At 33.5% G+C, this 27,298-nt stretch overlaps 3 protein-coding genes across 4 annotated transcripts in view; 1 reads left to right on the forward strand and 2 right to left on the reverse strand.

Moving 5' to 3' along the window:
* The window catches only part of LOC127874089 (zinc finger SWIM domain-containing protein 6-like), a 358,176-nt gene that overhangs the window by 178,082 nt on the left and 152,796 nt on the right, over nt 1-27,298 (forward strand). The gene's annotated exons all lie outside the window — the stretch shown is intronic.
* LOC127872217 (protein LIAT1-like) lies at nt 5,754-9,909 on the reverse strand. The gene is made up of 2 exons (XM_052415545.1): nt 9,904-9,909; nt 5,754-6,374 (listed from the first exon to the last, which is right to left on the reverse strand). Exons 1-2 carry the CDS (start codon nt 9,907-9,909, stop codon nt 5,754-5,756), a joined length of 627 nt encoding a protein of 208 aa, XP_052271505.1.
* LOC127874099 (phospholipid phosphatase-related protein type 5-like) overlaps nt 18,937-27,298 on the reverse strand; it is a 17,367-nt gene continuing 9,005 nt past the window's right edge. For both annotated transcript variants that reach the window (XM_052418234.1, XM_052418231.1), the window contains exons 4-9: nt 26,362-26,479; nt 23,701-23,887; nt 22,015-22,072; nt 21,416-21,592; nt 20,902-21,012; nt 18,937-19,929 (exon numbers count right to left, since the gene is read on the reverse strand). In XM_052418234.1, the coding sequence (XP_052274194.1) occupies nt 19,714-19,929; nt 20,902-21,012; nt 21,416-21,592; nt 22,015-22,072; nt 23,701-23,887; nt 26,362-26,479 (867 nt within the window). In that variant the 3' untranslated portion in view covers nt 18,937-19,713. The remainder of the gene's footprint in view (nt 19,930-20,901; nt 21,013-21,415; nt 21,593-22,014; nt 22,073-23,700; nt 23,888-26,361; nt 26,480-27,298) is intronic.

The following is a 27,298-nucleotide window of genomic DNA, read 5'->3' on the forward strand; positions in this document are numbered from 1 at the left end:
GTTGAACACGTTTTTAATTGATTATGTATTGATTACGCACAAACGTAATATGTGAAGGGCACGAATACTGCCTTTTAGTAATTAACTTCATAATATTGGACGAGAATGTGTTCAATTTGTTCGCCCAATACAAGTTGAGCATCGCCAATAAAGCTTGAAACTCGCATTATACGAGAAAAAGTCGGCCAATATGGAAAAAACACGGCCAATACGGAAAGAGGTCGGCCAATACGAGATTCAGCCAATCAGAAACCAGGAAAAACTCGGCCTTATATGAGAATCTAAAATTTCGACAATTGTGGACGCCATTTTGAAGTTGTATGCTTAGTTTTGGTGCAAAAGTTTAAACCTTTAAAAATATACTTAAAGTACTCAGCCCCTAATATTTTCAGCTCCCTTTTTTCGACAATAAGAATAGTGCAGTGTAACCACAACAGTAAGGTTCAATATTTGAGCGTATACTGTTCATCTGTTGAGTCGCGGTACTTAATCTTATTATCGAAATAAAACATCCAAACACAACTTACCAATCAAATGAAATATTATTATTTTATTTAATTCCATCATAATGTTTATCATGTATGATGACAATATAACTTTCATGTTACTGAGCTAGTTTTGTATAACGTTAACAATGGTGAGGATGAGGGTTAAACACAAATATTTCAGTGGGGGATTGTCCCTCCCCCAATGGGGGCCTCGGCTAAACTGTGCTTCTTGCTTCGCCACTGTTTTAGACATTTATTTGCGCCGAATATATAAATGGTTTAGTCTATTAAATAGTATTGGATCAACACCAGTAAACAAACCTTAAGCTCAGTGTAGAAGTGAAAAAATAAGTTCAGTGGGAGCAATATACTGGTATATAGAAGCCGCGTTTTAATGTCAGGCAAATTTAGTTGGAATGTTGGTTCTATGTCATTGTGTCGATGTCACACCCACATTGAGCCAAGTTGCAGGTCCAATAACGGGCGTTGCAAAACGCGATATCGGGCCGATATGCAAATTAATGCTGACCTGATGTTGAGCCAATTGACCTTATCGCGATGACGTCACAAAAGGGGCAGTCCCTTAGCGACGGTGAAAACAATGCCCTAGATACGGTCGATTCACTACGCTGATTGAGCACCTCTGCTGATATTTCGTCAATTGCATTCCTATTGGGAAGTCGATAGGTAATTAAATGTCCTGTAATTGGTGTTTAAAATGTCTTTTGACTATTATGAAGGGTTAGATTGCACTTCGAAAGCCCGATATGATCAGAAAATAAAACTAATTGGACTTAATGAATGTCCGTACAAATTCCAGCTGGATGTTGGAAAAATGACCCGACCAAGTGGCCGATGATCGAGTACGGCGACATTCATGATTAACTTTCTCACTGAGACACCGGGTAAATTCGTTTATTCTGTAATAATGGGAGTATCGTTGTAGATGTTGATGTAATGAGTATTGTCGTTATTTTCAGGGTTCATTCATCTTCGAACATTATAATTATATTTCTACTATGTCAATTTATCATGCTAATGTGAAGCTGTAAAATACGTAGGGACATCTGGTACATGACTTACTGAAAGCCTTAGTTGTGTTCATTGTAATTAGTACGAGTGACAAATATTTAAATAAACACACATATATCAGTATAAATATTTGTTTTTCAAACAATATTTACCCCCGTTGCTGTCAAACGTAATTTCTTTTTTATGATGTCGATCGTTTATTGTCGTAACATTAAATCTTAATACGGAATGACGTCTTTTTAATTACTGATACACGCTAAATACGTTACCTGTTTTTTTACGTAAATTGTATAATTATTAAAAACTTTAATAAATTAATCGGGCTAGTAGATCTATCTTTACGGTGTAAATTTCTGATAATCTAAATTGGACATGACTTTATATTTGACCATATGTCACAAATCTAATTTAAGCAACTGTTAAGTACATCGGCGTTAATTATTCATCCAAATGACTGCTTAATACTACCAGAAAGAGGAGACATGGTGGCATCTATCGTGTTAAATGACACTGTCTGGACCACCCAGTGTGGTTTATGACACCTTTTTGTCAGTTAAGTTTGGACAATATTTGATAGAAACGAGATAATCGGATTACGCAAAACAAAGGGGCAATTAAACACCAGAATACAAAAGCTTACACGATTTTTAGACTGATGCAAACAATCATATGAAAAATATTGCATTTAATTTAATTAAATGTTTATTTAAGGTGTCAACGTGTTTTATAAAGCAACTGTATATTCAATTATTTCGGCATTAAAAATTTGGCTTAAATGACTGCTCAGTATGACAAGAGATGACATAGAGGTATCATAAATTGTGTTTAATGACCACATGTGGTTTATGCAGAGCCCCAAGTATAGGTCCCCAGCTGGCTTTATGACACCGTGTTTCACTTGTCTGGACAGTATCCGATCATATCGAGATAATCGGTTTGTGATGAAGAAAGGGGCATTCAAATACCTAACATGCGGAAACAAAAAGTGTCGAAATTGGTGTGAATTAAATAAACACAATAACATTTATCATGAAAATTTATTTAATACGTAACAAGGTAATAAGGTAACAAATATAGAGGTTCAACTCGGCTACTATATGTTGCATATATTTAAAATTTATTGGTTGTTTGTTTTCATCCTTATTTGTGTTCGTTCATTAAATTAAATTTATTATGAAAGAATTTCTATTTCTGGGTATTTTTATTCTAAAAAATGGTCGCGAAGATGTGCCTTAACTTAAGAAAATTGCGAGCAGTGTTAAATATGTCAATGCAAATAAAATGGCGACAGCGCTTTTGTTTTCACCGTCGTCAAGGGGCAAGTAATTCTAACTGACGCAAGTGCCCGGATGTCGCGATAAGGTCAATATGAACGGTTTGCTTTGGTGTATCTATGTTTTATTTTGAGTAAACAAACATGCAGTCACAATATGACACGAACGTTTTGTAAAAAAGAAATCTCACCATGTATGTGTAAAGAACGTGCCTTTTTAATTATTTTCGCCCTGTCAGACCGTGTTCATATGGTTTTACGATCGGATAACCAGTATGCAATTTGTTTTACACCAAGTACAACATAATAAATGCAAAACTAGGTACTCGAGATGATGGAGATCAGAAAAATTGTAGGTATTAATTTATTTGTTGATGTTTTTATGATAGTACTTTATAATAGATCTATTTAGCATATACACATTGATATATACAGAAATCAAATCATACAGAGACGTATTTTAATATGATAATATTAATATTTTAATATGAATTAATTCATATCTCATAACGTCTTTTGCTAATTTAATATGGTAATTGTTCTATGTTATATTTAATTATAATTACTTGCATTATACCAAGCATGAAGCTTGAGGATGTCTCCACACCCTTGCGTTTATTGTGAGAACGCAAGGAAGTAAAGGTACCGTGCTTGTTTGTCAAGCAAATTAAAAGGAAAACACGTAGGTCGGGAGCACGATCGCGCCTCATCAACTATAGTTCTTGCGCTTATTACGACTTCGCAACCAAAGAAAGGTCACGAAAGGGCACCGCGTGTATTTGGCAAGCATATCGCCGAAGTTAGTTATGATAGAATTTATATGATTGCCTACGGACGCAAGAAACAATGCAAACAAGCACACTTGAGTTACCATTTCTTGATATATTGATTATAAAAAACAATACTGAAATTAATACTGATATATATTAAAAAGAAACTGATTCTAAACAATATCTTAAGTTTACCTCGTGTCATGATAAACACACAAAGATAAATTTTCATTTCACTTTAGCGAAACAGATTTATACCATACTTTCGAATGATTCACTTAAACTAAAACGTTTAAATGAACTTGAGCATTCCCTTATACAAAGAAAAAAACACAATCTATTATGCATTAGGTATTAAAAAAGCACTTTGCATCCCTAAACATGATTTATATTACTCTTTTCTTTTTGTGTTGATTTTGAAAGTAATTCATGTTTAAGGATGGAAAGTGCCTTTTTACTACATGTACGACGTATACAGCCACGACATTTTGGGTCATTTTTCCGAACAGGTGACGATAACAAATCTCTGTGGAGAGAAGCAATCGTCGGATATTTTTTTTAATTAAAAAACAATTAATGGTTTGGGCTGGATTCTTACATGAGACCTACCATCACAATGTCAGCATCAGCGTCACACCCTCATATATAGCAATTTACATAATTACGCCGTTAAGAACTGAATATAATTTTGACTATTAGTAGTTAAGCCAAAAGCGCCCGTGCAAATTTACTTGGGCACCTGCACATTGTTTTCGAATACCGTGGCGTGCGGACATGATTATGCGAGTTTTTGTTATGTCATTGTACACCATTCATTAAACTGGCTAATGGTTTGAAATAGCACTTATATACTATGTATTTTGGGCTTTTGTTTTGTATACGTCTACACAAATGTTTCTTAAAATAAAGTCTTTTAATTTGTTAATGTGGTGTGGTCGATAAATGAGCTCGATGTAATGCAGCAGAATATAAATATTATTAATTCAAACGTCACACTAGCGACCCACCTTTAATTTGATGTCCTCATACGGCTTCTTCCTGTACAACATCAGCCTTACATTCCATTCTGGATTAACTGTAATCTCCTTGTAATGACATTTCATGGAATGACCTTCACATTTGACGATACAGTCCGGATCAGCCGCTGAAGACAAAGCTTATGATCATGAAATATTACAATCTGTATTATTTGTTCCGTATTAATATGTTAACAAGTATATTTTGTTATTATTTATTAATTGTGCTTTGGACAAGTGAAAGCTACGATTTTCAAGACCTAGTTGCCAGTAGTGTTTTGGACTGTAACAATGAGTGAATTGGTTCATGACTAAGTTTATTGTGAAAATATTCAAGCATAGTTTAACAACGAGTGATTTGGTTTACAGTTAATTTAATCGTGAACAAATTCACTTATTGTCAATCTTATCGTATACCTGATATTTAAACAATTTTATGCGATAAATTTACTCTAATTCGTATTTATAATTATGTATAAATATATAATTACGTTGACCCTGGCGCATAAAAAGGAAACAATTTTTTTAAAGTACATAACACTTCAATTTGCATCCTTGCTTGATGAGTTTCACTGCATAAGTTAAATTTGCATTCAATATTTAACGAATAAAATTAAACTATTTTAAAAATCGAACACGGGGCCTAACTTTACATTCACTTTCCCGAGGCAGGAGACAAATGGTCAACGTGTACTCTTCAGTGCATGAATTTGTTGAATATTGTTTGTATAACAACAAAGCCATGGCCACATAAAACTATATTTAAAACGTTCAATCTATTAAAACGGTCTTGTTGATTGATCATTACCTGTCTGAGTATCTTGTTGATAGATCATTACCTGTCTGTAGATCTTGTTGATGGATCATTGCCTGTCTGAGGATCTTATTTATGGATCTTAACCTTGCGAGGATCTTGTTGAATTTATCATAACCTGTATGACGATCTTGTTGAATTTATCATAACCATCCTGAGGATCTTGTAGATTTGATCATAACTGTTGTGAGGATCTGTAAGATGAGATCATTATTGTTGTAAGGATCTTGTTGATTGGATAATAACCAGTGAGGATCTTTAAGATTGGATAATAAATGTTTAAGGATCTTGTTGATTCGATGAAAATCAGTGAGGATTTTGTATATTGGATGTTTCCAAGTAGGGATCTTGTTGATTGGATCATAACTGTTTTGATGATCTTGTTGATTGGTTGATAACCAGTAAGAATCGTGTAGATTGGATCATAACTGTTGTGAGGATCGTGTTTATAGGATAATAACCAGTGAGGATCTTGTAGATTGGATGATAGCCAGTGAGGATCTTGTAGATTAGATGATAGCCAGTGAGGATCTTGTAGATTAGATGATAGCCAGTGAGGATCTTGTAGATTAGATGATAGCCAGTGAGGATCCTGTAGATTAGATGATAACCATTGAGGATCTCGTAGATTGGATGATAACCAGTGAGGTTCTTGTAGATTGGATGATAGCCATTGAGGATCTTGTAGATTAGATGATAACCATTGAGGATCTTGTAGATTGGATAATAACCAGTGAGGATCTTGTAGATTGGATGATAGCCAGTGAGGATCTCGTAGATTAGATGATAGCCAGCGATGATCTTGTAGATTAAATGATAGCCAGTAAGGATCTTGTAGATTAGATGATAGCCAGAAAGGATCTTGTGGTTTAGATGATAACCATTGAGGATCTTGTAGATTGGATGATAGCCAGTGAGGATCTTGTAGATTAGATGATAACCATTGAGGATCTTGTAGATTAGATGATAGCCAGTGAGGATCTTTTAGATTAGATGATAACCAGTTAGGATCTTGAAGATTAGATGATAGCCAGTGAGGTTCGTGTAGATTAGATGATAACCAATGAGGATCTTGTAGATTTGATGATAGCCAGCGATGATCTTTTAGATTGTATCATAACTGTTGTAAGGATCTTGTAGATTGGATCATAACTGTTGTGAGGATATTGTAGATTGGATCATAACTGTTGTGAGGATATTGTAGATTGGATCATAACTGTTGTGTGGATCTTGTTGATTGAATGATAACCATTTAGGATCTTGTTGATTGGATGATAACCAGTGAGTATCTTGAAGATTGGATGATAACCAGTGAGGATCTTGTTGATTAGGTAATAACTGTTGTGATGATCTTGTTGATTGGATGATAACAATTTAGGATTTTGTTGATTGGATGATAACCAGTGCGTATCTTGTAGATTGGATGATAACCAGTGAGTATCTTGAAGATTTGATGATAACTGATGTGAGGATCTTATTGATTGGATGACAACCAGTGAGGATCGCGTAGTTTGGATCATTACTGTTGTGAGGATCGTGTTAATTGGATGATAACGTGTGAAAATCTTTTTTATTGGATCACAACCTGTGTGATGTGGTGAACAACAGTGTTCTTCTTGTTATTAGTTATTATTGTCCTTTGAATATATATATATATATATATATATATATATATATATATATATATATATATATATATATATATATATATATATATAGTGGTTTTGTTTGTGTCAAAACACGTGTCACACATTTCTAGTTTATAATGTATCTACTAAAGGTGAACATGCTCATTCAAAATATCAGTAAGCACTATATATTGACTTATTGCTTCTCTTTTCAAAATATGATCGTATTATCACCATTGAAGTAAAGTTGAAATTAACCAATCTCGATTCTTTTGCCTCCGTGGAAAATGATGAAGCGGCAAAGCATACAGAGGAAGTGCCTTGCCAAGGTGAAAGAACTTGAAGACAAGATCAAGAACTCCAAGAAGAAAATGATGGAGGAATCCAGCAAGAAAATGAAGACAAAATATCAGGGATGTTAATTGTTAAATTGGTGATAATGGTGGTTGGGGTACCCAGCTAGAAAACAATGAAAAGAATATCAGGTATTTACCTGATCAGAAATGTTTTATCAAATATGGTGGAAAGTGCATTCAGAAAATGGAGAAGAAATATAAGTCGGTTTTGATGATTGATATTACTGGTGGTAGTAACGTACCCTGGATAGTAAATGGGCTCAGGAGCAGCATCGTCAAAAACTCCTCTTTTGGTAAATCCAAGTTTCAACGCATTAAACCTAAGTGAGAAAATAAACTTCTTGCTGTCAGATGATCACGTCATTAAACGCAGTTCCAGAGCATTTCATTACATTTTAATGAAGCGACGCAACGATATGTATATATGATCCATTTACTGTTTGCACAGAGCCGATTGCGTATCAAATAGTAATATTCCTTGCAATTAATAACTTAAAACTGTGTATAATGTACAAATTGCATGGTATCCTGTTGTATATGTGTGTAAATATAGTTTTGTTTTGTTTTGTTTTTTTGGTTTCAAACTATTTATTCACAAAAGTATAAACATATAACAACATACAAATCAATTATCAAGTACAGTCATATACATTTACAGTTATCTAAACATTCATTCGAAATATGTGGATCTGTATATAATATTTCATCAATAATTCTTTAATATATATTGGTGGTTCAAATTATACTTACATACATAACATAGAATAATTTCTTTATTACAACTTGTTGACATGGTATTTATGGTGTATACACAGTTATAAAATCAAATGTTTAACAAACTTTGATAGTATACTGTGACATATTTTTCTTTTCCTGTAATATTGCATCACAGTCAGAATATCTTTCATAAGCATATTTTTCATATCAATAAATTTTGATCTCCTCTCGCTTATAATTTAACATTTATATATTGAGTAACAAGCATAGATTATTATGATATTAACATCATTGAATGTATTACTTTCTATTTTATAACCAACGATTATATTACGAAGGGAAATAACGGAAGAACAAAATCCTATTTTCTGGGAAATTATTTGAACAATGGACCAGAATGGACTACATAAGAACAGTCTAATAGAAAGTGTTTAAGTGTTTCTAATTCCCCACAATAAAGGCATAGGGGCGAGTCTTTAATTTTCCAAATAAACAGGTTTTCATTAGTTGGAATGATTTTGTGGATTAGTTTATATCTAAGTCGTCTAACCTTAGTGTTGATAATAACATTATTGATAAAATCATATACCGATTTCCAGATAACTTTTTCTTTAAAAACTCTTGTCCAGTGGTCATGTACGTATGGTTTATCGCATTTATTCGCAATTAACATTTGTTTAAGAAGTTTATTATTTACTAGTAATTTATAGATATTTATATTTTTGGTAAATGTGCAATTTAAATCTGTTTTCACCGCGGAATTAAACGATTCCTTTGATTGCAATATTACAGTCCAATCCTTCGGAATTGATTCTTTTAGTATATTTAGCTCAGCAATCCAGTTAGATTTGTTTTCTAGTTTCGAAATGATGTGCGTTTCCTTAGCTAGGCCAGCGTTGGAAAGTAAATCGTTGATGAAAATTATATTATAATTTATCCAGTTTTCGAAAATAAGGCATTTGCCATTATGTTTGATATATCGGTTTCCCCATATTACTTCAGTTCTTATATTAAAGTATGTTCGTGCTTTTATCGGTGAACTGGCATTGTTTATTTCAATGAAATTACTTATAATTTCTTCATAAAAGGCTGGTATTTTCCATTTTACTTTTGGTAGCGACTTAATTGAATCGATGTTCATTTTAAATATTAAAAGCTTTTTTCCAAATTGGTTCAAGAAAAAATTAGGATAGCTTTCCAATTTGCATTATCATCGATACATAGAATTTTTACCCATTTCATTTTCAGTGTTTTTGCAAAAATGCTTATGTCAGGCATTTCAATTCCTCCATCTTGCTTATTACCTATTAAAATCGATCTTTTATTTTTTTCAGTTTTGTTATTCCATAAAAACTTAAAACACATAGTATTTAGGACATTAAGGGTATTTTTTAAAACACATGTTGACTGCAGAAGATATGCAAATTTTGGAAGCAATAATGCTTTGATTACTGTTACCCTTCCATAAAATATCAGCTTTCGCTTAGTCCAGACATTTATTACTTTTTGACAAGATGCGATTTTGTCATTCCAATTTAGCTCATTGCATTTAACAGAATTTGTACCAAAGTCGGTGCCTAGAGCTTTAACAATTGGACTAAATTTTATGTCCTGAATTACTCATTCATTTTCCCTTTTTTACTTCAGTTTTTAGTTTATTTAATTTTAGTCCTGATATTAACCCAAATTCCTCGATTATATTAATTACAATTGGTATTTCTTCTGTGTTTTTCAAGAAAATTGTAGTATCATCTGCAAGTTGTGTGATTTTAACATTTTGAACATTTTGGTTGCATTTTATCGTTATACCTTCATATTGATTACAAGAACGGAGTTTTGTTGCTAATATTTCTGCTATTAAAATAAAAAGAAGAGCTGAAAGAGGACAGCCTTGTCGTATTCCTCTATATATTTTAAAGTATTTTGATTGCCAACCATTATTCGTTACAGACGAACAAATATCATTATATAATGTTTTTACCATCTTTATAAAGTTGCTCTTGAAGCCGAATTTAGTTAAGACGTTAAACATCATGATCCATTCTATTGTATCATATGCCTTCTTAAAATCAACGAATAAAAGGGCGCCATCTATGTTTAGCAGATCTGAATAGTCGATTATATCTTGTATTTGTCGAATATTGCAACCAATAAATCTGTTTTTAATAAATCCCTGCTGATCAAGGCTGATGATTTTTGGTAAAACAATTTGTAAACGCAGAGCTAAAACTTTTGCTAAAATTTTGTAATCTGTGTTAAGAAGTGATATGGGTCTCCAATTTTCTAAATTCTCAGAATCACCTTTCTTAAAAAGCAGTGAAAAAATACATTGTTTTAGGGTATGAGACAATTCTCCCTTTTGAATGCATTCTGTAAAACAATTCAGCAATAATGGTGATAAAATATCCCAAAACTTTTGATAGAATTCCACAGTTAATCCGTCAAGGCCATGACTTTTATTATGTTTCATTGACGATAAAGCATTCGATAGTTCTTGTAAAGATTTTTTCACTTCACATAAATTAGCATCTTTTTCTGTGACTGTTTTATCACGATTAATCGAGTTCAGGTAAAACTCTAAATCGAAGTTTGTACATGCATTTGATTTATATAATGATTGATAAAAAATTGCTTCTTGATTAAAAATATCTTCGTTATTGCTATAGTGTTTACCATCAACATTAAGAGAAGATATAGTTTTTCTACTTTGTCTAGATTTTTCTTGACTTAGGAAGAACTTAGAGTGTTTTTCGCCCTCTTCCATAAATTTAAGTCTTGATCTCACAAAAGCCCCATTTGCTTTAAAGGGATCTTTTCACGCTTTGGTAAATTGACAAAATTGAAAAAATTGTTTCAGATTCGCAAATTTTCGTTTTAGTTATGATATTTGTGAGGAAACAGTAATACTGAACATTTACCATGGTCTAATATAGCCATTATATGCATCTTTTGACGATTTTAAAACCTAAAAATTATAAAGCGTTGCAACGCGAAACGATTGAATAATTTGGAGAGTTCTGTTTTTGTCGTTAAATTTTGTGAAACTACGAAGATTGCTTATATAAGGTATAAAATACATGAAGTATGTGTACTCGGCGGAATAGCTCAGTAGGCTAAAGCGTTTTTACTTCAGGACTCTGGCAGGACTCCAGGGGTCACTGGTTCGAAACCTGCTCCGGCAATGTTCTTTTCCTTTTTTTAATTTTATTCTTGATTTTTTACTGGAGCTTTTACGATCCAATGTTTACATTTATCAATATAAAGCATTTAATGAATAAGTTAAAAAATGCCAAAATCTGTGAAAAGGCCCCTTTAAAGGTGTAAAAAAAATTAATTTCATTTTCCAATTCGTTGACTCTAGTTTTATCATGTGCGGTATTCGCTATATTCCAGTAATCCATAATTCATTTCCGCATAATCAACTGATGACTTCCGGTTCAACGTTAACATTTATTCTTCTTGCGCAATAACGAAAATAATCAACTTCGGTGAATACAGTATGTATCAACATGTCATTTTGTCAGATAATGTAGGATATGTTACCTAAATTATATTGAATTTGGTGTATATGCACTCAAGTAATTGTCTTTCGATGGGTTTCAGCCGAATTTGATTTTTTAGTGGTACAGTAGTGGGTGGGGGTGAAATAACACATTTTCATTATTCGTTTAAAATTTCAGGACAACGATTGATGCACAAATGTTTTGTTTCAGATTCCATTTTGGCATCCTTCAAATATGCCTAATTGTCATGGACGAATAGCATGATGGTCCTGTTAACCAAGACTTTGTGTGTGCCTGAAAGTTATAAATGTCCAAGGCAAGTGCATACTTAAACTAAATCCAGTAATTAATCTGAACACCTTATTATAAGATTCTAGAACGTATACCTCTATACTGATAATATATAAAATTAACCAAATACTACATGTTGGAATACTGAATTAAGTGTGCATTGTTCAAAATAATTTATTTTGAACTTAACCAGGGACATATGCTGTATATGTCCCTCACTGAACATAGGTATAAATATACCAACCTGTTGAAGTTTTATCTATTTTCTTTTTTAACAAACATATTTTATGTTAAAATATAATATTTACTTCATATTCACTTACCCGGTATTGTACAGTTTTAAATATCATAAATCATATTTTTGCTTTGTTATTTGTACACAATTTTTGTATAAATAAACGACAAAAAAGTACAAGCACTCCTTTTAAAATGTGCTATTCTTTTGTTGTTTTCAGACTTGACAAGGATAAGTCGAACGATTTGTTACTGGCTATAATTCAGTATCAACTTTATAAAGAAGTACAGCAGTATTCACAAAGTAAGTTAAACTTGTCAATTTTTGAATTTGAAAATCTTGCTATACAAACATATAAAAGCATCAATTAACACTTAACAAGTTATCATACAAATGTCTTTAATTTGGGGTTTACTTTACCAAAAAAATAAAAATTGTACTAACGGTAATACATGAATAAATTTCAACTGAAACCTGAATATCTGAAAATACTTAAAGATGCTTAATGAAAATATTCAACAGCCTCAGTCATAAAAGGGGCCTGCAAGATCATATTACCACTGCACCAAGTAATAAACATGAAATGTTGTTTGATTTGTTGAATTGTCAAAATGTTTGATATTTTTATTTTTTTATTCAATCTTTACTTTGATTTTTTTCTTTCACTGCAATACTTGAACGATCATGTAATTCCACAGAGCAGTTATGTAGTTTGTCAAGGCTGGTCCATTAAAAAGAGTTAAAAGAACATTACTCCTTGACACTTTTTAACATTTTCTATTTCTGTAAAATGTTCATTTTATATCAAGATATCACTTCAAGTCTGCTTTCAGATACTTTCATCTCCTCCCTGAAAAGAAAAAAATATATATAGTAAATTATAATGCAGACAAAACATTTAAATAATATTAATAAGTAAATACACATAACACACACCACATTACTACTGACAACCAAGTAAATCATTTTTTCAATTGAAAGTTCATGTACATGGTTACAACCATAAATTTATTTGATGAAAATTGAGCAAAATAACTCATTTTGAATTTGAATGACTTGAATACTATGTCTGGTTTTAAATGGTTTTGCTTGTTGCACAGATAATTTGCATGATCACATAAATATATATTAAAATAGAATTTGTTAGAAAATATATGATTATGATATAGATGAACATGTGTATACAAACAAATAGAGAATATGAGCAAGTACCTCAAACAAAATATGCTGAGCAGCCTCGCGAACTAAGCTTTGGAAGGAGAGGCACAGTCATTCTAAGCTTGCATATCACATCATATAAAATTATGTCAAGCAAAAGATGTTTTCTAGGCTACGCATCTCTTCGAAGTAAATGTAAATTCGCTGTTTTATGTTGTGGTGCGCAAGAGAATGTCTGTCTGATATGTTGAATCTTCTTAGGTGTAATAGTAGTTTAATGCACACATCAATGGTCCATGTGGCATCCGATATCTTAAAATAGACAATATATTATGTAAATAAAAATGAACTATTATAGTTTAGTCATATGAATTTTAATATTTGGTATTATAATTTTACTACACAAGTGTCCTTAAGTAAATAGAAATAACATGGTAAGCTGCACAGTGACAATAATTACATTTTATTTCCAGTAGCTATATGTCAACTGTTGTTTACCATACAATATATTATAACCAAGAATGTTAAATGTTATAAAAACCATCATCAGATACGTATTAATGTATTGTTTTACAGCCGTATTGCTACAGTGGTTATAGTGGTTAAATTCTCCACACAGTTCTATTTTTCAATAAATCAACATTAATATACTTTACCCCACCCACCATAAACCGGTATGACTAAAATACGAAAGCAGTACTGTTTTCGCGAAAACAGTAACATGCACCGAAAACAGTTAGAATTCCCAACTTTACAGCGTGATAGTGGCGTTAAACTATGATTTTGCGTTAAACTATGATTTTGATAAATATACGAAAACAGTATGTATTCAACATGTTAGCAAGAAATAGATATCGATAAAACATAACAAATACTATTTTATTCATTTGTAATGAAATTTACTATTTCAAGAAACCACAAACAGCATACCAAATGGGTGTTATAATTGATCGCTTTAATATATTAGTTTGCAAAGTCGGCAATGTATGATTGAAGTAGCGGTTAGTATGTTCTTTTGTGTTGCATTTTCTATAAATATCAAACTGTGATCATTAATGGGTTGTAAATAGAGAAAAACTAAAGAACATGATTGGTATAATTTGTTTGTTGTTATCACATTTCCATAATCGTAATTTTAATTGTTTCAACAAACATTGTTGTTTTTTTTTCGTGTAGATTGATGAAAGCAATCATAAAAGAATTACTCAAATCAGACCGACTTATTTGGGTATAAAAAGTTGGAAGTTCAGTCTTGAATCCTTCTTAACACTGTTCAAATTCATTGTGATAACGTGTGAGTGACTTACAATGGCAATTGACAAGTGTAACGTGTGTTCGGTCATATGTACGGATAGCTGTATTCTGTGTGAGGTAAGAGATATACTTAAATATTTGTGTTCCGTATTTTTCCTATAACTGTGTCATTCAACAACGACTTATTTTTCATGCGTTAATAATTAATTGTCAATAGCAAAGAATTTTGCGCGGTACTGACATCCGTACTTGACTATAAAATATTCTAAGACTTTCACATTCTATATTTACTTTTAATTTATTTGCATTTTATTAAAAATAAGTTCACATCCTTAATTATTGTACAGAAAGTTGTTACTTAAAAATAACAAAATATGCAACCTATGAATTCATTGTTTGTTCGTCAGTCGTTGTCAAACACTTTCAATTGTTTGTATTAATATAGGGGTTCATTACTTTTTTTGGAGTGTATTGTCACAGTTATCTGTCATGTGTGAAACCATTGTTTAATACCGGTATACATGTTATTGTAATCCAATTACGCAACTGTAATGTGCCATTGCCCTAAGGGATTTATCTGCATTATTATCTTAATCCGGTCATAAAAATGTTGATCGAAGTGACACCAGACTGATAAGTGAAAATAGGGAAGCAATCTGCTAAAATAGCGCTTTAAAATGTACTGTCCGAAAAGTAAGAATCACCAAAAATATTAACCGAATACTTAGAGTAATTGCGGTATGTTACATGCAAATGAACGTAAATGCCAGATGTTTTATAGTAAAATAGAAATTTGAGCAATATTTGTAAGGATATTGAGTATTGTAGAAATTATATCCTTTGCTTACGTTTCTCATTTTTTTTTAAATTGTACATTTTATATTTATTCGCACTAATAATTTTGGACTGTAATTTTGTTGTTATGAAATATTTTGATTTGAGAGGACATACAATTATTTAAGCAATTTGACAAACGATCAGGGTTTTGATAATGATTATGTTTACAATTATTATTAAATGAGACCAGAAAATATGTAAAGATACGGCTAGCAAATTTCTGTGTTAAAGCATTTCAACGTAGAGCCGATTATATGAGTCGCGTTCTGATAAAACTGGGCATAATGCATGTGCGCAAAGTGTCGTCCGAGATAAGCCTGTTCAGACCGCACATGCATTATGCCCAGTTTTATCAGAACGCGACTCATATTATCGTGCTTGTATCCCTTTCAATTATACACACGCATTCAGAAGTGTTTTTTACTGTAATTTTGTTGTCATGGAATCTTTGATTTGAAAGGACATACAATTATTTAAGCAATTTGACAAACAATCAGGGCATCCCTTTGCGTACTGTTGTAAACATTCATCAAAATCATAGTTTAGCGCCACTATCACGCTGTAAAGTTGGGAATTCTAACTGTTTTCGGTACATGTTACTGTTTTCGCGAAAACAGTACTGTTTTCGCGAAAACAGTACTGTTTTCGTATTTTAGTCATACCCACCATAAACATTGATAATTGTGTATTCAAAAAAGTTATTCATACGGCTAACAACACATCAAAATCAATATTATACATATTAAAAATAGTTATCAAACACATCCAACGATTATTTCCAAGATTATTTTTAATGATTATTTATTTTCTTACCTAAAACGATGGATTGACAATTTGGCACAACGGCAGTAACGGAATATCCGAATTACGTTGAAACAGGAAGTCATCAGTCTACAACGGCATTATGGTCTATTGGAAAGTGGAGAATTAGATTCTTTTGAAAGTAAATTAGTTAACTCTGCTTCGAGCAGATGTAACGTATTTTTGCGTTCACGTGATTTTTTCTTTGAGAACTCTATTGACATTTGTTTTACTTCATATTTAAAAACTTCCCAAATGATTCGTTTACTATCTATATGTAACTGCATACATTGTTCGATTATGGTCTTTACTTTAGTACAGTAATCAGGTTCACTTAAAATTGAATTATTTAATTTCCAAAAACCTTGGCCACGTTTAGATGGACTTTTAAGTTTGATAGATATTACCATATGATCAGTTGATTGAATAATTGCAAGTCTTATATCACATGAATGTACAAGAGGAATACTATTTTTATCTAGAAGCCAGAAATCTATACGACTCTTATCAGTATGATTATTTCTTCTCCATGTAAACTGGTTTTTCGTAGGATTTTAATGTCGCCAAATATCTGTGAGGTTATTTATTCGTTTAAGATTCGTTAGTTTACTATTTATTTTTACGTTAGTTTTTAAAGATGATATTCTATCACGTATTTCGTTAATTTCGTTAAAATCTCCACCAATTAAGATAATGCCTTGTGAATGATCATTTAGTGTTTTTTTGTTTGTTATTTCTTCAAAGATAAATTTCGTTGTTTTTTGTCATTTGGTGCATAAAAATTAAGTAGTGATAAAGTGTTGTTTTGTGTTTCAATATTCATTAAAATATATCTTCCATTTTTGTCTATGAACGTATCAATCACTGTGTATTGAAGGGACTTTGTAATGATAATGGACACACCTTTGCTATTATTATCTCCGTTTGAGTGATAAAGATTCCTATCGGAAAATTCATCTATTAATTGCTCTTTTATATCTTCTGTAAAGTGTGTCTCTTGTAAAAAAGCAACATGTGCTCGTTGATGTAAAATATATTGTTTTTCCCGTGCGCGTTTTAGTTTATCTCTTAGTCCTTGTACATTGATTGAAATAATGTGTAAATATTTATGTAAAGGTGTCATTACAAAAATATTAAAAAATTACAACATGTTGTTACACCAAACAATGCTATGCACATGCACAACTGAAAAAGACTTTATTCTAAATTAAAACATGTATAAGCCGTCAAATACATCAATAGTAATTATGCATACTATACACACAACTTGTATAAACCAGGCATGCTAACTGATTAAGCTGGTGTAACCTAAATGTAATACTTGACCCCTTAAGATTAACAGTTGGCAAATTAACCAAAAAGTGGAACAGACTATATACATTTAAAAAAAGGTACAGTCTATGAATATGAATACTTCTTGAAGACGCATTGCGCTACTAATTGTTAGTATGCAGTATATCACTAAGTAGTTGATTAGTTTATAAGCCATGAAATTTAACATCATGCAAAAAAAAACACGTGCAAATAAACATGATAGCGCGTAGATAACGGTGCGTGTATTGATCGTTTAGCACGTTGAGATAAACTAGCAGACGATCGTGTAACACCTCAAAATATAAAAGTGACATAATAAAGTTAAAATATAGATATGAATTGGCCTTGTATTTATATACAATATTTTTCAAATTCATATTGCATTTATTTGTCATTATTTTACGTACCGTCAACAAGGTAACAATTCCGATTATGCTGTTTGAGTAGTAGTGCACATACATAGTTACGTAAATATAGTTTTATTTATTTAAAAAAATGAATACTTTTTAAATTGAGTTTGCTTTACGATCCCTTTATATTTCGAAAAGATGTGAACGTTTTTATGAAGTATTATATTTTTGGACACGTTTAGAATTTTCAGAACGATCGTCTCTAGTAACTCTTTTAGAGTGGTTTTGTACATACATGTATATGTATTGTTTTTGTTCTGCTTTACTGTGTTTTTATGTACAAAAGTGAGACGTTGATAAACTATTCTGTCCTAAACGTGTGTTGTTACTCATGATAACCGGTGAGATAATATTTCATAAACACTTGTTTTATTTTTTTTTCAACTTACCTGAGAGAGTAGCGTTCTGTTTGATATTATAGTAAACATAAACAAAGACGTTATTTGGTTTGTTTGTTTTTTTCCTCACCATTTTTGGAATGTGACCGGGTCCCTTTGGATCGTTAAAAATTGCGTCGTTTTGAATAAGATTGGAAAATCAGTGTATTCGTTCTCTTGCTTAAAATACTTTGAGAATACAGGTGATTGCAAAGTAAGAGAACTGCATTTGTAAAAATATTGCAAGACATGTACATTTCCAGAAAGGAAATTCATTTCTGCGTTGAATAAGAACGTGAAAATCGCTGCACAATTGATGAAGTTATGGCTGTTCAAAGCGATGCACCCCGTTTTCGGGTGATTTTGAGTTGGATACCTTGTTATATATATATATATATATATATATATATATATATATATATATATATATATATATATATATATATATATATATATATTTGATAGTGAAATATATTTTTTTTCAGAAAAGTCGATTTTTCGTTATAATATGATTATTTATCATTCAAAATGATAATTTCACTAATTAATATCGTAGCCACACGCTAACCACTTGTGAACTGGATAGGAGCGAATGTTGAGGATAAATAAATATATGAGAATGGGTCCCCAACCAGACCCAAATTTGAATGAAAACAAGCAACTACTTTTTTATATGTATTTACAAAAATACCGATTTAATTTGTATAAAAACGCGTATATTCCATTAAAAAATTAAATGTGTATCTAGCGAAAGAAGTTAGTATACATGTACTTGTTATAAATATATGCATAATAGTCTATATTTCAACACATATTTCTTCACAATTATGTATAATTGATAATCGACCTCCGATTTGAAGAGCACAAATAACATACGATGCATATGTTTAAACATTAGCAAAATTAACTAGATCTGAAGGGTAAAAAATAAATCATAAAAGTTTGGTTGTACCTGAAATGGTTCGTAGTCTAATTTTATTCTTTTAAAGGATAAAGCATGGCCCTAACGCTGGTCTCTTCTGTTTAGCTACTTTGAACAAGTTCTTTGAAAATGTTTCCATATCACTGTGATGAGTTTAATTCTAACCAATTGGCGCTTCCTCTTTAAATTGGTTCACAAGTTATTCCCATAGACGACTTTAAGAAAGCACACAACCGCCATACATCCATTTCTAAATTGTTACAAAACGTTTTCTTTCCTATAAACATTACTTAAATGTTTTTATTTCACTGGCAGTTCTGCGTAGTCTTATTTTTATTTTTATTGATCTAATGGTTATTCAGTATCTTCATTGCATTGTTTGTTTTTGTTGACAGTGCATCTTAATTAGAGTACATTTTTGACACTATTTTACCATATTTTTTTTCAAATCTAGTTATTGTTGAATGGTCAAGTAAGCTTTTTTCTCCCCAACTAGCATAAGGTGGTCCCCTGCGGTTCACAGGTGTGACATTCTTTGGTTGTCATGGTAACCCGGGCTGGGCATCGGTCGGTCGTGGTACTTGTCAGTGGAAGGCCCCGCCCCGGTGTCGTCGTACACGGCGAGGGGCGTGGCTTGAGGCTTGATTCCGTCAAATTTCTGCGCGTACGGGGAGGCGGGGCGAGTGTGAGCACGCGGTATGTGGAACGGGAACGGAAACAGGCGGAGTTTGCCCTGAAATAAATGGTTTGATAAACTATATTAATATAGTGAGGGATGTTTACACAGCGATTGTATAAGTTAAAACCTAAGTAACTGCTCGATATTGTTCACACCGAATCTTTTAGACATTTTATTTTGCTTTCCCGGAGGCAATAGTTCTTATCGTCTTGGGAGAAAGACCCACCAAATTCTCAATCTTTTAAGAAGTTTGACAAATGTCGCCATATGCAATATGATGCACTATTGGTTAAGTCGAAGCAAGTGTAGGGCGAACATACGAAGCGCCACAATTCCTATTTGACAATTTGATTATTTTAGGAATATCTTCTGATTGTTTATAAACCTCTAGGACAGGAGATCACTGTGATGAGTTTGTGTCACAAGTTATGTCCAAACAAATCATTGATGACCTGTTATCTTTTAAGTAAATGATCCGCCAGTATTAATAATTGAAATGGAGGCGCAACACCAGTGTATACATGTAGTTGTTTTTCAGTTGGCTGCACTGCTTATCAATAAAAAACACTAAATGATATTCGCGACGGCGGTTTTGTAGTAGGAATGATGTTTGCCTAGCTATCGGAAGAGACCGGGTTCGATCTGCGTGTGTTTGTATTTCGGAGTGTATACGGTTCTTCCGCGCCTGAGGCTGTAAAGACCCTCAATTTTCTTTCAAAACCAACAAATGTTGGGACAAATTTTGAATGTTAACTACAGTTTCCAGCTATTTATCTTTTATTGAAAGATGTTACATTTTGGTGTGGCTTATTCTGTGGATGAGGCCGAAGTACCTGGAGGAAAATCCTACCTGACCGGTATGATTACAGCCGCCATATTCAATCTGGGCGTCCTTTTTTTTTAAATTCCCATTAGTACTGGTTTTACCCAAGAACCAGACTTGAGAGTGGCGTATTAAGCCAAATGCGCTCGATAATCACCGAGCTTAATTTTACAATGTTTCAAGGAAGAGTTGCGTCCACTTACGTCCTTTGTGATCTCATTTAGCAGCTGGTGGTCCACCAGGAAGCCGTGTAGAAGCCGGATCATCTTCCGCTCGGAGACGTACTCCCGGAAATTGTAGAGAACGAACGCTCCCTGGTGAGATACAAGGACATATTGTAATAAAAACTGCTAAATATGATCCATAAAATTGTTATTATGTGGTCTTCGTGTATTAAAAGGATTGTTTCAAACAATACTCGCATGACGTAGTTATTAGTGTTTCCGTGTGTTTAAAGGATTGTATAAAACGAGACACGCACGACGGCGAATTCAAGGGAATACCAAAGTATGTATGTTAGTGTTTTCGTACAAGATTATTTACAACCATGGAATAACACTTAAATAAACTTTGAATATGTATTACTAACATGCACCAAACTTTTTTTTTCAAATCACAATAATCTTGACAAATCCACTTAAAATATATACAACGTATCAAGCGTACATCCCACCTGTCCCAATAAAGAACAGAAAAAAAACGCTGCGACTTGGTTACCAAGTACATCGCCATGGCAATGCCCGTCCCCCAGCCGACTACGACGTCGATCCAGGCGTTGTGGTTGAGTCCTATCTCCGCTAGCCCGCACAGGAGAGACAGCATGAGGAACACGAGCGACAGGAAGGGCCTCAGCACGCGCACGGAGCGCGTCCGTAGGGCGCCGTGGATGTAGATCTGTAAAAGACACCACTCGTATTTAAATATTGTTCAAATGTGCGGTATCTGTAAAAATGTATTGTGTGCATGTGTGGTTTACCAAATACCTCTTGACATTGTTTGCGACTTTAGATGAATGGACATTTATTGACTCTGCAACAGGCAACTACACAGGAAATGACGTAGCGTGTGTTTTTTTATGAGACGAGACTTCTTAAGCATATGCTGTTTAGGCTGAATAGAGTGATTTCCTTGGAAGACTTTTAAACAATCTCTGAATAACCGGTGTCATTCTTTTCGAATTAAGCGTTGTTCATTTCTACGTATACATTTACAATATGCGGTTGTTGCCAACGCTTCCAGATAGACTGTTAAATTATGAAATATATATTTATATGACGAAAAGCACGTGATGTTTTCATTTGTGTTTCGTATATTACCGATATAAAGACGGCAGCATATGCAGTCATGGTTGCACGCATGGACGGGAAAGATCCCCTGAAACCGCGGCAAAGTTGAAGAGTTGATATATGGCGCTTAAACAAACTAGCGGTATAATAACCGGATGACATAATACGTGCACTATAAACTGCAACTTATTGTGTACCTGAACAAAATGGTCTCCGATATATACCATGTAAAATACTTTACTTTTGAGTTTCTTCATTGGTTATACTTTTAAGTTTCTTCATTGGTTATTTGACTGAAGTGTTCCTCTAAAATGAAGGTTGATGTTTTGTCGGTATTTCCCGTAATGGGAATGCCACCAGAGAACTTAAATACTGATTTACAGTAAAGTAACGACAACAAAAACTACAATTCTACAGTAGGTTAAATACATTGATTGCTAACGAGTTGTTTTGGCCACATATAGAGACATCATGCCATTAATGGTGCTAACAAGAAGATATGAACACCACAAAAGGTTTTAGTTCAATTGTTTGCCTCTATTCGCTTTGTATTTGCTTTGGATTTGTATATATAACATTTTTTTAATCTGTACAAGACTATTTCCATGGACTGTCACCGTAGCTAACTACTTTAATGATACATGGTATGGATGTTTACAAATGAATACTGCTTCAAAAACAAAAAGAAACCGTCGGAGACGGGTGATGCTCCCCAAAGGTTTTTTGTCACAATATGGCACTATATATTCAGATAAAAGGAAACGTCTTGAGGGGCAAAACTTTGGACAAAATAATACGATGGATGGTTTAGCAACTTAAAAATTTCAAAGGGACATAACTCTCTAAATAAATCATCTAACCAGAACCCACAAATAACATGCGCATCTCCTCAAGGTAGTTAAGCTTCCCATAAAGCTTCATTGAATTCCAGACAGTAGTTGGGGAGAAATAGCCCGGACAAGAATTGCACTATATGTACAGTTTATATAAAATTTCAAACGGCCATAACTCTGAGAAAAATCATCCGACCATAAGCGACTGATAATATGCACATCTCCTGTTGGTAGTGAAGCTTCCCATAAAGTTTCATTGAATTCCCGTAATAAGTTGCTGAGAAATAGCTCGGACAAGGATTGCACTATATGTACAATGGAAAATTTCAAAGGGCCATAACTCTGTGAAAAATCATCCGATGAGAACCGGCTGATAATATGCACATCTCGTCTTGGTAGTGAAGCTTCCCATAAAGTTTCATTCAATGCCGGTCATTAGTTGCTGAGAAATAGCCCGGACAAGAATTGCACTATATGTACAGTTAATGGAAAATTTCAAAGGGCCGTTACTCTGTGAAAAATCATCCGACCAGAACTGGCTGATAATATGCACATCTCCTTTTGGTAGTAAAGCTTTCCATAAAGATTCATTGAATTCCGGTTATTAGTTGCTGAGAAATAGCCCGGACAAGAATTGCACTATATGTACAGTTAATGGAAAATTTCAAAGGGCCATAACTCTGTGAAAAATCATCCGACCAGAACCGGCTGATAATGTGCACATCTCCTCTTGTTAGTGAAGCTTCCCATAAAGTTTAATTGAACAAAAATTGTGCACGGACGGACACACGCACGGACTGACGAAGCGGCGACTATATGCTCCCCCAAAATCATAAAAACCCATCAACAATTAAGCGCTAATGTCACAGGCTCCCCGCGGTACCTGGCATGTCGCAGCTCTATGCGGTTAGCATTCGTGCATAGCTCGTCCCCACCGACATTTCCGTTGAGAAGACACCGGGTGGTGTTGAGTCGACACACCTCAAGGAAGTTGGGCCGCAGCTGGCCGGTCAGCAGCTTCACAACGTCCACGAACACCATCACGGACACCAGTCCGAACACGAACACTCCTGCGAACAGAGCCCGTATTCAACAAACAATTATTAGGGCCAAAATTAAAATCAAGTTTGTTTGCCCTTTACCGACCGACCCACTTTTTACCCCCCGACCCAAAAAATTTTATTGCGATTTCTGAAAACATATTTTTTTTATTTTCGTTTTTTTCGCCAATCATATTAGAGCCGACTGCAATATCTATTTGTGCGCGTATTTATATCCCTGGCCATTCTTATCGCCCCTGACCGATCTAGGTTGCTCTGATGGTTGGAATTTCATACGCCCCAGAATGCGCAGTAATGCAAGCGTCTATAACCGGCATCGCGGTCAGCGGTGTTCCGTAAAAATGGCGTCTCGCTGAACGACATCATACTTAACTATTGGTTCGCGAAAGTAGTCGGACATATACGAGTTTACGTTCGTTGCACACATGTTGTTTACGTGATCCAAGATGGCAGACAATAAAAAGAAATAACGATGCTCAGTGAAATGGACAAATAGTTATCAAATTAACGGCTGATGTCATATAATTAGTATGGATTAATGAAAATCGCGTGTCATTCTACGATGGAGTGTATGTTTTAAATACAAATAAAACTATTTTTTTGGGAAATGTATGTACTGAATGTCACAGAACACAGGTACTTGAAAAAAAATGTTTGGTCCTTATATATATATACTCTTATTATATATATATATATATAAGGACCAACTTTTTGTTTCAAGTACCTGTGTCACAGAACAAGTGCTTGAAAATCGGAATGCAGTCTACTCGCGATGAAAAATACATATGACAGTTACAGGATTATCGTTCGAAAATGCAAAAATAGACAAGCATGATTCGATTTATATGTAAGTGGATCTGTGTCTAATCAGATTCATGTGCATATTCTGCTTTATTATGTTTGCCACTCTATACAGTTTACTGTAACGGCATGTTAGTGAAATGGATATTTAAAGGTAAACTTATTTAATATATTAATTACTCTTGACCTTGACCTTGACCTTTCACCACTCAAAATGTGCAGCTTCATGAGATACACATGCATGCCAAATATCAAGTTGCTATCTTGAATATTGAAATATTGCAAAAGTGTACATTAAATGAGTGATTTTGACCCATATATTTGACCTTTGACCTTGAAGGATAACCTTGACCTTTCACCACTCAAAATGTGCAACTCCATGAGATACATATGCATGCCAAATATCAAGTTGCTATCTTCAATATTGCAAAAGTTATTGCAAATGTTTAAGTTGGCGCAAACCAACAGACCAACCAACCAAACAGACAGGGCAAAAACAATATGTCCCCCACTACGTTAGTGGGGGACATAATAAAAGCAGTCTGGTAGTTAAATAATTACAAATGTATTTGAGCAATTAACATCATTTATTGAATACATATTTGATGTAATAACACATAAGCATGCATTTGATATTAATATATGCAAGAAAACAGCAAACAAGATGTGGTTAAGCTACATAGGGCTTCGTACACTGCAACAGTGCTTTAATAACAGTGTTTTAAATATTCATAGACTATAAGTGTATTAAAAATATAATTTCTCAAATAAAATAAAATAATTTTCCTACCTACCTATCCACCTGTAAAATCTAGGGTCGGTAAAGGGCAAACCAACAATATTTTAAATGTGGCCTAGCCTCATGTCTAAGAATAAAGAATATTATTTAAATTGGAATATTCAAATACTGCTTTAATTTCTACTCAAACTTGTCATTAACCACCTCTATCCACATCATTCTTCAGGAACAACGTGTTGTTTATGGCAAAACCCCAGCGGTAGACTGTATATATTCAAATACTGGGCATATTTTTTGCCTAATAAGTCTATTTTATTCTTATGTCTTTGAATTGGTTGGTAAATACGGACCCAGTGGCGCTTTCATTAACGTTTAAGTATATGGAGTGTGGAAAGACTGCGGCGGCTTAAGCGCAGACCACGGATTGGCATGACAGTTATGGATTGCTTCGAAGTTTCACTTTTTCGCATAAATTTACGTAGATGCGAGTACACAGTTAAAACGTACGGTTAAAAAGCGTTACGACGCCGACTAATTGGGGTTGTCATATTTGTTTATTAAAACGCTGTTACGCAAGTTTCGTAATATTCTGTTTAAGTGTAATTGTATGATTGATTGTGTGATACCCCCTTGATCACGAAAGGCATTCAGTTCGTGTTATAATAATAATTAAAATTAAGGGATTCCGATTTTCGCTGTCTGTAAGGTTAAGTAATAATTATTATTTTCTGCAGTCATAAATATGAAATAAAACAATATATAACGAATACGTTATTCCTAAATTTTCACATTTTATTGAAAGACGTTCATGCTTTGAACGATAAAAAAATACATTGTTATACAATTTCTTATTTAACATCAACACGTCATTTAGTACATATATTAACGTTAACCGGTGTAGAATAAAATAATCATAATACAAGAATATTATTTACCGACGTACCTACGAAGCGCACGAGACGCCGAAAGAACTGCGGCACGTTACACGGGTTGCAACAGACACGCACTGATTTCTGGTTGTCCTCTGTGAACGCCCACACTGCCACCTCGCCTATCAGCATCTGTGGGAAAACATTTGAAAACTCGTGATTGGAACTCGCTCAAGGAAATAATGCTTTTTAATAGGAAGAGCTAGAAGAAAACGTGCTACGGATAGACCAAGCTCGATGAAGACATGGGTTTGAATGAGATAGGAACAACTCGGTGCATTCAGAGATATATGAAATCACACGGGGGAACCGTGCGTTATTAGTATTAAAGGGATCTTTTCACGCTTTGGTAAATTGACAAAATTGAAAAAAGTTGTTTCAGATTCGTAAGTTTTCGTTTTAGTTATGATATTTGTGAGGAAACAGTAATACTGAACATTAACCATGCTCTAATATAGCCATTATATGCATCTTTTGACGATTTTAAAACCTAAAAATTATAAAGCGTTGCAACGCGAAACGATTGAATAATTTGGAGAGTTCTGTTTTTGTCGTTAAATTTTGTGAAACTACGAAGATTGCTTATATAAGGTATAAAATACGTCTAGAATGTGTACTCGGCGAAATAGCTCAGTAGGTTAAAGCGTTTTTAGTTCAGGACTCTGGCAGGACTCCAGGGGTCACTGGTTCGAAACCTGCTCCGGGCAATGTTCTTTTCCTTTTTTTTATTTTTTTTCTTGATTTTTTACTGGAGCTTTTACGATCCAATGTTTACATTTATCAATATAAAGCATTTAATGAATAAGTTAAAAAAAATGCCAAAATCTGTGAAAAGGCCCCTTTAAGATATGACTCGAGCAAAACATGCGTTCAAAGCTATAGTAAATGGCTCGAGGTTGAACGATTAATACAGGAAAGATAAATGTAATCCCATATTAAGACTCAAGAGTC

The sequence above is a fragment of the Dreissena polymorpha genome, chromosome 3 (genome assembly GCF_020536995.1).
Source record: "Dreissena polymorpha isolate Duluth1 chromosome 3, UMN_Dpol_1.0, whole genome shotgun sequence".
In the NCBI taxonomy this organism is placed as follows: domain Eukaryota; kingdom Metazoa; phylum Mollusca; class Bivalvia; order Myida; family Dreissenidae; genus Dreissena; species Dreissena polymorpha.